The 13,158-nt window shown below is 36.0% G+C and overlaps 1 protein-coding gene across 2 annotated transcripts in view; it reads right to left on the minus strand.

The window, feature by feature from the left end:
• The window catches only part of CAMKMT (calmodulin-lysine N-methyltransferase), a 211,953-nt gene that overhangs the window by 31,633 nt on the left and 167,162 nt on the right, over positions 1 to 13,158 (minus strand). For both annotated transcript variants that reach the window (XM_079299075.1, XM_079299076.1), the window contains exons 4-7: positions 11,847 to 11,907; positions 8,840 to 8,894; positions 7,725 to 7,788; positions 2,570 to 2,636 (exon numbers count right to left, since the gene is read on the minus strand). In XM_079299075.1, the coding sequence (XP_079155201.1) occupies positions 2,570 to 2,636; positions 7,725 to 7,788; positions 8,840 to 8,894; positions 11,847 to 11,907 (247 nt within the window). The remainder of the gene's footprint in view (positions 1 to 2,569; positions 2,637 to 7,724; positions 7,789 to 8,839; positions 8,895 to 11,846; positions 11,908 to 13,158) is intronic.

A 13,158-nucleotide genomic window follows, 5' to 3' on the forward strand; every position in this document is an offset into this window, starting at 1 on the left:
CTATGGCAAGACATTACTAGCAACTTGGTAGTATTATTGTACCTATTTCTAGTAAACATAAGCAAGAAATCCTGGGCATATCCATGAAAGATAAAAATAAAATAGAATTGTATATCCACTGCAAAGTAAACTGTTTACTAAATATCTCTTATTGCATTATAACACATAATATGACAAACTGCCAGTTTGGCTTGCATTACCATATTTTTAAACATTAATCAAGACTTGGCAGAGGGCTAGATAAGTGCTCATTTACTGCATTTTGTATAAATCCAAATCAATAAATGTATGGCAGGTTGTCCTAATCTAACTTCTCTTGGCTGATACCAGATTATTTCTTTTTCCCTCCATACAGGTTTTGGCATACTTTCCAAGCATAGACTTAAATACCCAGAACAGTCTCAAACTGACTCTCATACTCATAATTTCTGCTCCTGTGTGAGAAAAAGAGTGCAAGATCCTGATAGAAGATGAAGGTGCAGTGAGAAGAGTCTATTCTGAATCATCTCTTATATGGAAAAAAATCTTCCAACTTTGGCCACTGTGAAGCTGCAAGACTGCACACTGTCTAAATGATTACAGGAAAGAAGACATCTTCTCCAAATTAAACTGATGCTCAGTAAGTCACTTACAGACATCACTATATTCATTTGCCTGCAAAATCTGATCAATGCACAAGAAGTCACTGAATGCCACTTTGCACACTAGTGTTGCATGCTTCCCTCCAAAATACTACACTTCCTTCATTTTTTTGTTGGTTTTTTTCTTCTTTTTTTTTTCCCTTCCCCCAACCATTATGTAACTAAGGTTTGCATCTGCAGGAAAAGTGAATCAATTTAGTTCCCTCAAGGCATTAAGAAGGGATCATATAACTTTATTAGTGCATCATGTCATTGCTGAATCCGAAGGACTGATCAATCCATTAGAGTCATTTGAATAGTCATTTTATAAAACTTTATACATTATGGCAAATCTTGAAAAGTCTTAAGAATGTAGAATGAAAAACCAAGTGTTATAATGAGTCTTATATTTTCATATAGTACTTCAAGTTATTTTGTAATTTAATTATTTTATTTATGCAAATAAGGCCTCAAATTCTATTGCACTCAAGAAGTTAAACACTTGACATTTTTACTCCTTAAAATGCAACATTTTATGACGTCTAGATATGTTTATTAATTAGTGATTATTAACACCCAGTAAACAACATCATGCCTTGTAAAAACACAATCTTTCTTCACAGCGTGAGGCCAAAGTCTATTATTCACTGATTCCATATGCTGAAATACACTCAAATGATCACAAATGACCTTAAGCATTAGATAAATGTAAATGAGGACAGGATAGAAAATGTGTTTTTGATTGATATCTAAAAGACCAGGTTTGAAGTCCTGACAAGGGATGAAATCTGAAATCTCACACAAAGTATAGAACAGTTGGAAATCTAAAAAAAAAAGTAATCTAAGCTTCTGGAGGGACATACCATACAGCCTCTCCTCAGCAGTGTCTCAAGCTGCTTACAAGAGGTGTTCAGCACATGGAACCTGAAAGACCATTCCTGATATTCACATGGCCTTTATCTACTTGGCAGGCTCTTATTAGGATGCTGAAATGTATCTCTGAGTTATATGCACACGCACCCTAACAAAGGCAGAATTTTTCCAGCCCTAAGTGCTCACTTAAACTAACTTCTCTACACAGAATGGCTACATAGGCATAGGATTAAGTGATGTGAATGATGACCATTAAAACCATATGGGTTTAACCCTCCATGTGAGTAAGCTTATTCTACATTAATACTTTGCCTTTCTCAGCACTTTTTCAGCTTTACTTTTGTCAGTTTTAGGACTGAGTGCCCTTCTGCAATGTGAGCCATCAAAAAAAAAAAATCTAGACACACAAATAAGAGTGCACTAGTTTCTCTTAGGTAATAATTTTCTAATTCTTAACCTTATACAACAAATATGAAGTGCCTTTTAATTTAAAGTACTGCAAGAGATGAATACACTGTTCTTGGTTTCCATGCTCCCCATCTGTCCTCATAGTGACAACACAACAATGATCACACAGACAAGATGACCAGAAAACCTTCCATGGTTTCTCCAACAACATCTTCCTCAGGGGCAAATGGGATTTGTTGTCACCCTGAATTTTCAGTGCTATTTAAAATGAAATCTGACAGAGATTTAGATACATTCATTCCAAATCCCATTTTCAGTACAACGGGTAGTGTTGACTCTGAAACAGACAAATTTCAACCATGCACTAAATCAGAGATTGAAGAGACACAGTGCAAATTAAAAAAATATAACAAGGAAAAAGAGGGTGTAAATTAAAAATAGAGAAAAAGGAAGAAGAGGGTTTGTTACCAAGGTTAATTATACTGTATTTGCTCATTTTTAAAAATATTTTTGAATTTCTGTCTTGCATCACTTACCTAATTATATATATACACCTGTGTGAGCATCAGTAACACAGGTCACACTTTCACACTTTTGCATACATTTCACATCTACATTAATACAGAAGTACATGCAAGAATCAGTAAAAAAGTTTAGTAGAATCTTACCTGCTTGACACTTTCTGAGCCTTAAATATTCCGGCTTTTTCGTTTCTTGTGATGATCTCATTTACATCTGTAGCGTAATTGTTAAGAATTATCTACAAAACTAGAGCAATAATAAAAATAATAAATCGAAGTATTTTCCATTTCTAATGCCTTCATAATGTTCTTATCTGTTTGTTCTTCTTTCATCTGTGTTAGGAGTCAATCTTTTTTCAGAAGCATACATTTTACCTTGCTACTAGAGCACATCAGCCATATATCTATGCAGCAATTTGTTCTAATTTCCTACCTCCATTTACTCTTTGATTTAAGGAATTTCTAGCCCTGTACCTATAGAGGGAAGTGAAAAAGAAATGTCCCATATTTCAGATATTTAAAGGCAACTATTTACAAATATAAGAATTGCAGTCATGGAGAACTGAAATTTTACAACCACTAAATGTCCAGTCTAGTTATCCAATGCTGATACGTGTTTAAGAGCCTACCCACAGGAGACACACCTATATTCCTGGCTCTATCTAGGTGAATCTAACGCACAACAGGAACACTTTAACCTATAGGAAAAGGAGTTTCTAGTCCATTTGCTTTCTTGAGAATGGTTTGGAACTGCCTTAAAAGAGTGCAAATGCCTTTTCTCGCCCTTAGATACCACAAGAGTACCTCAGCCTTGTGTCTCAGCTTCTTGTTGTTTGGAAGTTCAAGTCACAAATTTAGGTAGCCATTCAGGCAGGTTAAAGCAAGGCCTATCATGGAAAAGTTTCAGGGGAAGCTGAGCCCAGTCATCCATGGCTAGAAAGATAACCATCATGATCAATCATTCATGGTTAGTGAGAAGCCACTGGAAGGAAAAAGTGCAGCAAGTAAGTGAAAACTATGAGAACATTAATTGTTACTCAGTGTGAATCCAAACATCCCTGAATGGTTCACTTTCAAATGTAAATAATTATTTTAAACTGACATTTTTGGTAAAGATGTAAAAGATCCCTGTTTTTTGTTTAAGGTATAGGAAATCTGATGCTAATTAGGAGGATGTTTCTAGGTACACAAAATACATCAGATCCTTCGAAAGTGCTCTTGTAAGAAAATGGAATACAAGAGTCAGGCTAATTTGAAATATCACTGATATATCTTTTTCTTTGCTTTGCTGAAATCATATAATTTACCTAACAGAGTTGGTTATTTAAGAAAAGTTACTTCAGGAAAGTCTCTATCCAAACACTGGAAAAGACAACTGGTATTTTGTGAAGTAAAAACTTCAATGTAGAAATGGAATGACAGAAAATGGTTTAAACAAATCTCTGTTTGGATGTGCCTTTTAAATTGTTTCTACAATATGCAATGAGGAGTAGTAAATGAATGGTCTATACCTGCACAGCAAAAAGAAGGCAAAAATATCTCCATGAGCAGATCATGTTATTTTTAAATAGGGGCAAAAATAACATTGTTGATAAATTAGCTTCACTGCACTTAAATTATATAACTGGATGAAACTATTAATAAGGGTTATAAACATGTTAACACTAGATTTTTAAAATAATTTAGGAGCCTGTGTCTTTGGGCATTCAGGCCAAACATGACCCTTCTAACCTAAATTTCCCTGGACTGTTGAAAGATCCATACACTGTATTTTAATGGCCATTATAGTGCACTGTAAAAATGTTTTGTATTATCGATGCTTTCAGACAGTAGCTCAAGTCACCAGAGCATGATGTGAAACAGAGCTAAGGCAGAAAGCACACATCCTCTCTGAAATAGGAGCCAATTTTTACTAAATTGAGCCTCATCCTTGGATTGGACATGTCAAAGTGAGTAAAGATGCTTCCAGTGTGCATTTGAGGAAATAACATTCATTTTCATGACTGACTTATATCACAGATACAAGCTAAGTAGAAAAATTTGTATCAGAATGCATATCACCCAAAATTACAATGGGGGATGAATCTGATAATTTTGTGCATGTGTATCTTCATTATTCACTTGAAATGTCTATAGTTTCAATCCTAATACTTTTCTTATTTAAATGATACTGAAAGAACTTAGATAAAACAAACTAAATCAACAACAAAGTCCTGAACAAGGTTGCAAAAAGAGTAACACCTTTCTTTATTTTATTGATTTTGCAACATAAATGATCTATTGAATCAATTCAAACCTGCTCATGATCAGCAAAAGGAGTTAGAGTGAAGTCTTTTAAATTGTCTAGTAACTAAACTCATAATACCCTTTTTATAACCTCCATAAACATCATACATAAGATCATTGATTGATATAAAATACAACAATGTATTTCACAATGAGAGGGTTAGAATGACAATTATTTGAAATTGATTAATTTGCAATTTTTTTTAACTGCTAACATTTCAACAATGTATCCTAATATGGATGTTGAAAACATACACAGTGAATACTTCATGTGGCAGTATGAAATGGAGACTAATAGGAAGCATGTCAAAAATTAAAAGTAAAATCAAATCCTCAAAAGCTTGAGATTTCACAAAGCAAAGCTGTTAGTTATGCTCACTGAATAGTGATAGTAACAACAAAAACAACAATAATTATGATGATGTTGATAATACAAAGGCAGATTCTCAGATGCAATGCACTATTGCCAGGTCGATTTTCAATTACATTTCACTGATGTATTCATTTGTTTCTTAATGTGCTCATCTTGCCCATTAAGAATAATTAGCAGGCTTGCTTGGTGATTTCCTGGCTTCTGACAGGGATATTTTTTCTTTTTTGTTGACAACCACTTTTACTTTTTGGAAAGTAATTTTTGGATATTATAGTATGACTGGCATGTAATTTAAGCTTCCTAAGAAATTTAAAGGGGAGATGTAAACAGTAATTTTAAAACAAGATTATTTTAATCTATAATACCTACATAAAAAACAAAATACTATTCATTAACTATTCCTGAAGAGCAGAATCTAGAAAAGAAAACAGTATTTTATTCCACATTAGCTTAATTTGGTATGCTAAACAATTGAAAAATACCATCAGCAATAATAAGAACTAGCAAAAATACAGCATCTGTAGTCAGTGGCACTTGGGGTGAATGCTACTTCCAATTACACCTAAAATTCTATCCTGATTTTAGTGAGTCTGGTGGGGCTGAAACAGGTCTAAATTTAGCCTAAACTTCTATTATAGCCAGTCACTATAGAAAAGAGTGCAAAAGAAAATTACTGTAAGACAGATCATAAAATTACTACTGAAGTCCATAAACCACATAAAAAGCAACAGAAATTTTATTATGTGCACTTTTAAGAATACATTTCACCTACACGGTAAAGTTCTTAGCCTGCTGCACTTTGGCACCCCGCTAATATTAAGCCCATTGTAAAATCCAACACAATAAAAGCACTTTGAATGCTGAGCCTTCTGAGCACCAAATGTTAAAAAAGAAAAATAAATTCCTGTTAGAGCCGTCCACCAATCGCTTCCCTGAAAGGGATTCACTGAGTGAATACAGATGAAGACCTCTTGTAAGACTTTTGGGAACAGAAGACATTTTTAAAACATATTGTGAAAAACTAAGGTGTGATAATTAGATAACATTAACAGTATCTTTTTCAGGAATAAAAGAACTTTTATTTGTTTAATTCCAAGGACTGAGTGAATATTTTAGCACTCACCAATTTTCCTTGTTATAAAAGACTTCTACATTTCAAAAAAGTTCAGGTATGTTTATGGAATCTGCTATGCAAGACATTTGCTGAGTTGATGATTACTGAGCCCACCTGAAGCTTTTTGTGGGTAAAATGACCTTTTGTTAAATACCTATGCTTCTAGAAAACATGAATTGTTTTGTTAGGCTAGTTTTGAAACACATTCTTTCTCCTTCATTTTTTATCTTCATAATGACATGGAAGAAAGATTGGAAGGGGTGGTGCTGATTAAAATACACAGAATAATGAATATTTCCTCCTCAAGACACAAGACTAACACATTAGAATTTAAAAAATAAGAATCCCTGGTACACAGGTGAGAACTTGCCTTTTCAAGAAAAAAAGAGATTTTTAGCAGGCTTACTTCAAGTTTTAACAGATATGATCTAGGATTGACTGTTTTTAACATGAAATTGTTCAAGAGTTGTCAGCAGTTATAGTTACCTCAGTTACCTCTGAAAAAGTATTTTTTGAAAGGCAGTAGCCAATATTATTGGACTGAAATGTCTCCTGTTTTAACAGGCATCAGCAACTGCAATTTATTTAAGCCACAGATCAGTTAGTTATTTTTTTTACTAAGTACTCATTACATTAGCTCTCAAATACATACAAACTCTATAAGAAATAATTCTGATGCTGTAGTAGTGAAAACCTGAAAAATTAGCCCACCAGAAAATGTAAATGGAAAGATTATCAGGGAACAAAAGCAAATAGATATCTTCCTTTTTTCCCTCTCAATTTCTAAGGGCTATTAGTATTCACCATATATATCTGTTCTTGTTCTGTGCTGATATTTAACGTGGCCACAAATTATGCTCATTCATTCTCTTGCTTAACCCAAGTCCAGTTCAATTTTATGAACTATCTATTCATATTAGAAGGGCATAATAGCAATTTATTCTAATATAAGAAATACAGTAAAATACTTCCTACAAGGGACAGAGGAGTTTTGCAATCTTACATCAAGAGAAATAATGATAAATTGGTAATTGATTAAGCAGACTAAATGGGTAATTAGTAGACAGTTATAACTTAGCAGCAGCATTTCAACATTCACTGGAAAAGCTCTGAAAATATATGAATGCTGTGTATGTTTTAAGGGGCTAGTATATGAAAGTAGGAAAAAAAAATCTAGCTCTTATGCAAAACAGATACATGAAGGGGAGCTAATGATTTGATTCCCTGCTACACCTCCTGTAATGTGCAGCATACACACATGCATCTTCCAGCACTCAACCACGAGACAAATATTTACTACTGTACATGCTCTATACCAACACGTGAGTTTTTAATTAACAGAGAAAATGTGGCATTTATTATGGGGGAAGCTGCTGCTCTGTTCAAGATATCCCACATCTGTTTTTTAATTACTTACGTGGGGACTTTTTCTTAATATGCCCCATGCTGACTGTCTTTATATCGATTGTTGCTCAGCCAGTAAAAAGGAACGAGCACAACAAACCAGTTTTCTATCTGAATAAGGATACTTTTGATGGCCTTTTCATTTCCATCAGTTAACAGAACTTCTTTGACATCTGCAGAAATAGCAACCTGAAAAAAAGAGCACAGCAAACAATGAGCAAATATGCTTGTCTGTGTGGAAGTGAAGACAGGAGTGACAAGCCTTCAGTATCATGCTTCCTCACCTATTTCTCTGTAACAATCTTCAATCTTTTTTCATTTTATGTCTGCATTATTTTAATCATTCAATCAAATCAGTCAATACTTTTATCATTCCATTTGCGGGAGCCTCTATCTTGCTATCATTCTGTTCCGTAATTGCATTGTGACAGCCGATGATGGTATTCTGAGAGGCTTTCATTTGCGGGCTTCTGTTTATCTAGTAGAGCCATCATACAAGGCTGTCACTCTGCCTTTCAGCTTGCTTCTGTCTGACTGCCTGATGCCCTTCATATAACTTTGCATTGCAGGCAGATGGCTTTGTAAGGGTAATTTTTTTGTGAGCTTTGACATGCTCGCACATTGGGCTGTAACCTCGACACATTGTATAAGAGCGACAGGTTTGTCAAATGCCAATCAGTGTAACAATATGCTTTTATTTGTAGAGACATAAAAACTTGTCTAATGCACTGCACTGCTACATAATATCTCCTGAATACATGACTCAGAACCCAGAGAATGGTGAACGACTCTCCTGAATGGCCAATCTAATTCAAAAGAATCTAATTACCGAGAGCTCTGGATCATGTTTGTTGGTGTAATAATGCAGGCAAAACATTAGCAGCTATATCATGGTGCTCCAACTGTGATTCGCCAGGCTATTCCTGTATCTTAGCAAATGGGACTATAATCTGAAAAAAAAAAAAGCTTCGGCTATGGCAATGAAAGACAGACCGTACGTGGCCTGGAATGTCACAACAAAAGATATTGACTATACCGAGGTAAAATGTTTCTGCTCATCGAGGCAACCATAAAATCAATATGATACGAAAGCAAGTCAATCTAGAAGGTCTCTCAAGACTCTGCAGCTTGACCGCAGCTGAGGCTGTTGACAGTTCTCTGACCCAGCAGTTGGAGGCACTGGAACATTTTTCCTTTTGTTTCTTCCTCTGAATGGGATTGGAATTGAGAAAAGACCTACCATGAGCCCAGCCAAGCATGTCATGCCACCCCCTAGCTCACACACAGCAAGGTCCCTGAAAGAGAGAAAGGAAATGGTAGAACCCATACAAATTAGATGAAAATGGTCAGAGAGACATATATGTTACAAGAACAAATTGCCATCTGCAGTAAGAACTGAGCTACCAGGAAGTTGTAGAGACATGACTAGGCTACCTCATGTCGTTTTGCGTTTTAAAAATAATTATGAAATAGAAAAGTCACAAAGCAGGCAAATCAGTGGGGGTTCCCTCATTAGCGTTCAGTGCAACATTACCACCGCTGAGCTGAAAAATCTGAGAAGGTTCCCTTTTTTCCCTTGTCAATGGCTCTGTCTTTTAGAACTAAACTAGCTAGAGTAGCGAAAGATAATTGTTAGGAAAGGATAACAATGTTAATCCACATCCATTCTTGCAAAAACAGCTAGAGAAGTAAATGGGGAAATTAATATTATTTATATATCTCCCCATACAGTTATGCCTAAAAGCCTTTTTATATTAAAAAGAGAGAAGTTTTAAAGCAAGTCGTATACCACAAAATAATTACACACGAAGAAATCTGATCCTTCAATTAGCACTTAAAACTGCAAGTGACCTACAAACAATGCTGTTATGAACAACGATGGGAACAGCAAACGGTTAAGCCTCAGAAAACTAAACGAAGTTAGTGTCAAGAGCCTAAACTGAGCCCGATCAAAGGGCTGAATACATGGTCTAAAAGGCTGCTTTTAACTTAGACCATACTGTGCTGTTATTAAGACGTGCATGTGAAATATAATTTGGCGCAGAGAGTGTGCCGGATGGGAGCTTGCAGGGGGAGCCATAAAGAATGTCCTCCAGAGCCATGGCCTGCCCCAGGAGGGGAGGAGGGAGGGATGCTGACCCCGCACCGAAACTGTGTGAAACAGTGTCTGGGGCAAGGCAGAGCCTCAGTTTGGGAACATGCTGCTTTATAGCAAAATCTGCAGCAACTGTTACAGCTGGTAGGAGCATTCCCATTGAGACACTTCTGACGGGCAGAAAATGGAATTTTAGCTAAACTGTTTGGTTGAGTTTGGCTTTGGGGGCGGGGGGGGGTTAGGTTGTTTGGGGTTTTTTTGGGGGTTTTTTTGGGTGCACCTTTTCCTCTGAAACATTAACATCTGAAAGTCTATTTTTATCTGAAAGGGTCACCTCCCTACTCACTCAACACTGATATTTAGGAAGAGCATCTAGGATGCCATATCAGTATCAGTATACAGATGCTGATATTTTGTTCACTGAGGCGAGCAGACTAGGCTGTATGACTGTATAATAATGCTCACTGTCTGGATGGGTTAGTTTTATTTTTCAAAGACACCACAAATTTTATTTGAAAAAAGTCTAGTTGTCCTATTTTATCAAAATGAGACAAAAGAAAGATATAGGCTAAAGGAACAAACTGTACATAAACCCAATAAGAATATAAAACAAATATGGGAAATTTGCAATTTAGATTTTTAAACAGAATGATTATAGGTTTTTCTTCAAATAACCTTTAGTTTTTCTAAACCAAGTGTATTATATATTAAAACTATATGCATATCGTTAAATATAAGGCTTACAAGGGACCTACTCCTTTATAAAAATCATACTTACTGAAATAAACACAGAAAGTATCCAGTGTGAGGCTTTCAGTGCATTTTGAACCAAATTTCTATGTATATAGTATACGAGCATACATATACACACATAAATATTTATGCATATGAAATTTCATTCCAGTGCAAAGTTCCCTCACTAGCAAGTTTTAGAAGTTATATCTGTCTCTCAGACAATATCCAGTGACATTTATAAATGAGAATTAACATAAGAAACTCTACTGTGAGAGTACTGTCAGAAGGACATCATCCTGAGAAATCAGGATGTGAAACTTTTACTCTGTGAAAGTTTGACAGATCATTGTCCCTGAGTATCATGGCTTGCATACCCAAACTAGGAAATACCCTCTGAGTGAGCAGCACTGGAGGCTTACTGTGAGGAGCCCTGGAGAAGAAGCAGACACATGAGCATGGGGCCAGACAGCAAAATGCTACAGGCATGTCACTACAGCAGCAGAAGGCACACAACCAACCTGGGAGGAAGGAGCAGCAGCTGCCAGATCAGGCGTGAGAGCTGCCTCCCCTGTGAGCTCAGGATGCAGCAGGAATGAGGCTTGAGAGACCAGGGCACGCTTTGGTAACAGGTCTTTGGTTACAGATCGGAGTCTAAGCAAGTGCTCATTTGGTTCAAGGAGCAGGGACTTAGAGTTTAGTCTTCCTGATTTTACCCAACACCATACTTACACTGGGATTTTGTATACTCCAAGCTGGTTTACTTGGTATTTGCCTTACACCCTCACACAGAACACAATTTATGACTCCAAATGCATTGTTATAATAGCTTTTTTTGCACCCAATTCATCCTCCAGACAATGGAACTTCAAGGATTGCCAAGTGCAAATCTCAGTATACTCATGGGGACAGAAAGTGGATGCAGGATGGATTTTATATTTAGATGTTCCTATTGGAGCTTTGATAGCTGTCTTCTGCAAGTTCTGAATAAAAGTGAAGGATGTTTCAAAACTATTTCACAACACAGGTGCAAATTCCTCTTACTATATGCAGTGATTTTTATGTATTTCTACAGATAATATTTTGCTTGCTTTTGCAACAGATGTCAGTTTAAAGAATATCTTATTTTTCCTGACCTTCACAATCAGCACTGATCGATTGGCACTTCACTTTTGTTTCCCAAAAATCAAAGTGAAATAAAACGCCTTGAGTGGAAATCAAAAGTCTTTGACATATAGCAGAAAGCTTGCTGTGCAATATTAGTACCCAAAGGCAGCTCAGAATTCTTTGTTAAGAGCAACATGCTTTCACCTTGAACATTTTAAATTTAATCTGAAGACTTAAATCATAGCAATCTTTACCATGCAGATACAATAAAACTAAGAGATTGGAAAATATCTTTTTATGTTTAACTCTGTACCTGAATATTTCATTATGCTTTAGGCAGTAGTAAGCCAGCACTTCTTCAGATGGCCAGAGACCTAAAAAACAAAGATATTTGCTTCCTTAAAATAGATTTTTTTCTGAATGCATATTACCATTTGCAGACCTCTATCTACTGTTTTATTTTCTATATTTTCCATAAATAACACAGAATATAGAAAAAAAAAGACCTAGGATTTAAGCATTGGAATTGAGTATTTCATAGATTTCATCACAACTAATGATTCATAGATACATGCACACGCATAAACATACATCTAGACATATACATGCAGTACTCAAGACTTCAAAAGTAATATAAAATTTAATGCACATGAACATCAACATGTTTGTACCAGGCCAGATATACAGCCAACTTTGCCTTGTAGCCTGTTTCCAAAAGGGAACAAGAGCCTTCTCATTTTTCACTAGCTACATCATCATCATTATCATCATCATCCTACAGTCACTCCATTTCTTTCCAGTTTCTTTTTATTTAGCTCCTTTCTCTTAGTTTTTGTTAGGTCAGGCATCAGTCTGTAAGGGAGATTGATCAGCAGCACATGCTAAGGACAAATACAGGACTAGGGCAATAAAAGTGTGATTTCTAGTTATGGCTCAAGAAGTTCAGAAGAAGGAAAAGAGGAAATACAAGTGGTAAGTTCTTCTTAACAGGAACTGAAAGATTTTTCTGGTTGTTCTGTAATAAACTTTCTAGAGCTGCACCAGGAAGCACCACAGCTTCACCCTGCTATATAAAGAAACCCCTCCTCTCTCATTTTATACTTGTTTCCCTGCCATTTTAATTTGAATTCCCCTAGTTCTCCTGCAGAAGTAGCCAAGAGCAATCACACTTTCTTCACCTAATCTGTATTACTCATTAATTTATTAGCTTCCATCATAAAACTTATATTGGTCATCATCAACATTGATAACTACTTGGAGGCTTCCATGTAAATTTATTCCTTCAAAACCAGTCTCTCCAGAAACTGGCTGTTTTGCCAGGCCAGTTTCCCACCTGACAGGAATGTTCAGCTGAAGTGCTGTGGCCCTCAGAGAGGGCAGCACAGATCCTGTGTGCCTTGCATGCTCTCCTGGAAAAACAGAGTCATACTCAGGAACTTGAGTTATGACTGCAAGGGTTTCCAAAGTTAAAGGAGGAAGAATCAAAGGCATATGGAGCTGAATTATGGTTGTATGTGTTTTTCATCTGTGGTTGCTTAGCAATGAAAAACCATGTTTACGTGTGTGTCCACAGGTAAAACTCAGAGTTGACTTCTCCCCTCCATCAACACACAACATTAAGAATG

The sequence above is a fragment of the Erithacus rubecula genome (assembly GCF_903797595.1).
Source record: "Erithacus rubecula genome assembly, chromosome: 2".
Lineage (NCBI taxonomy): Eukaryota > Metazoa > Chordata > Aves > Passeriformes > Muscicapidae > Erithacus > Erithacus rubecula.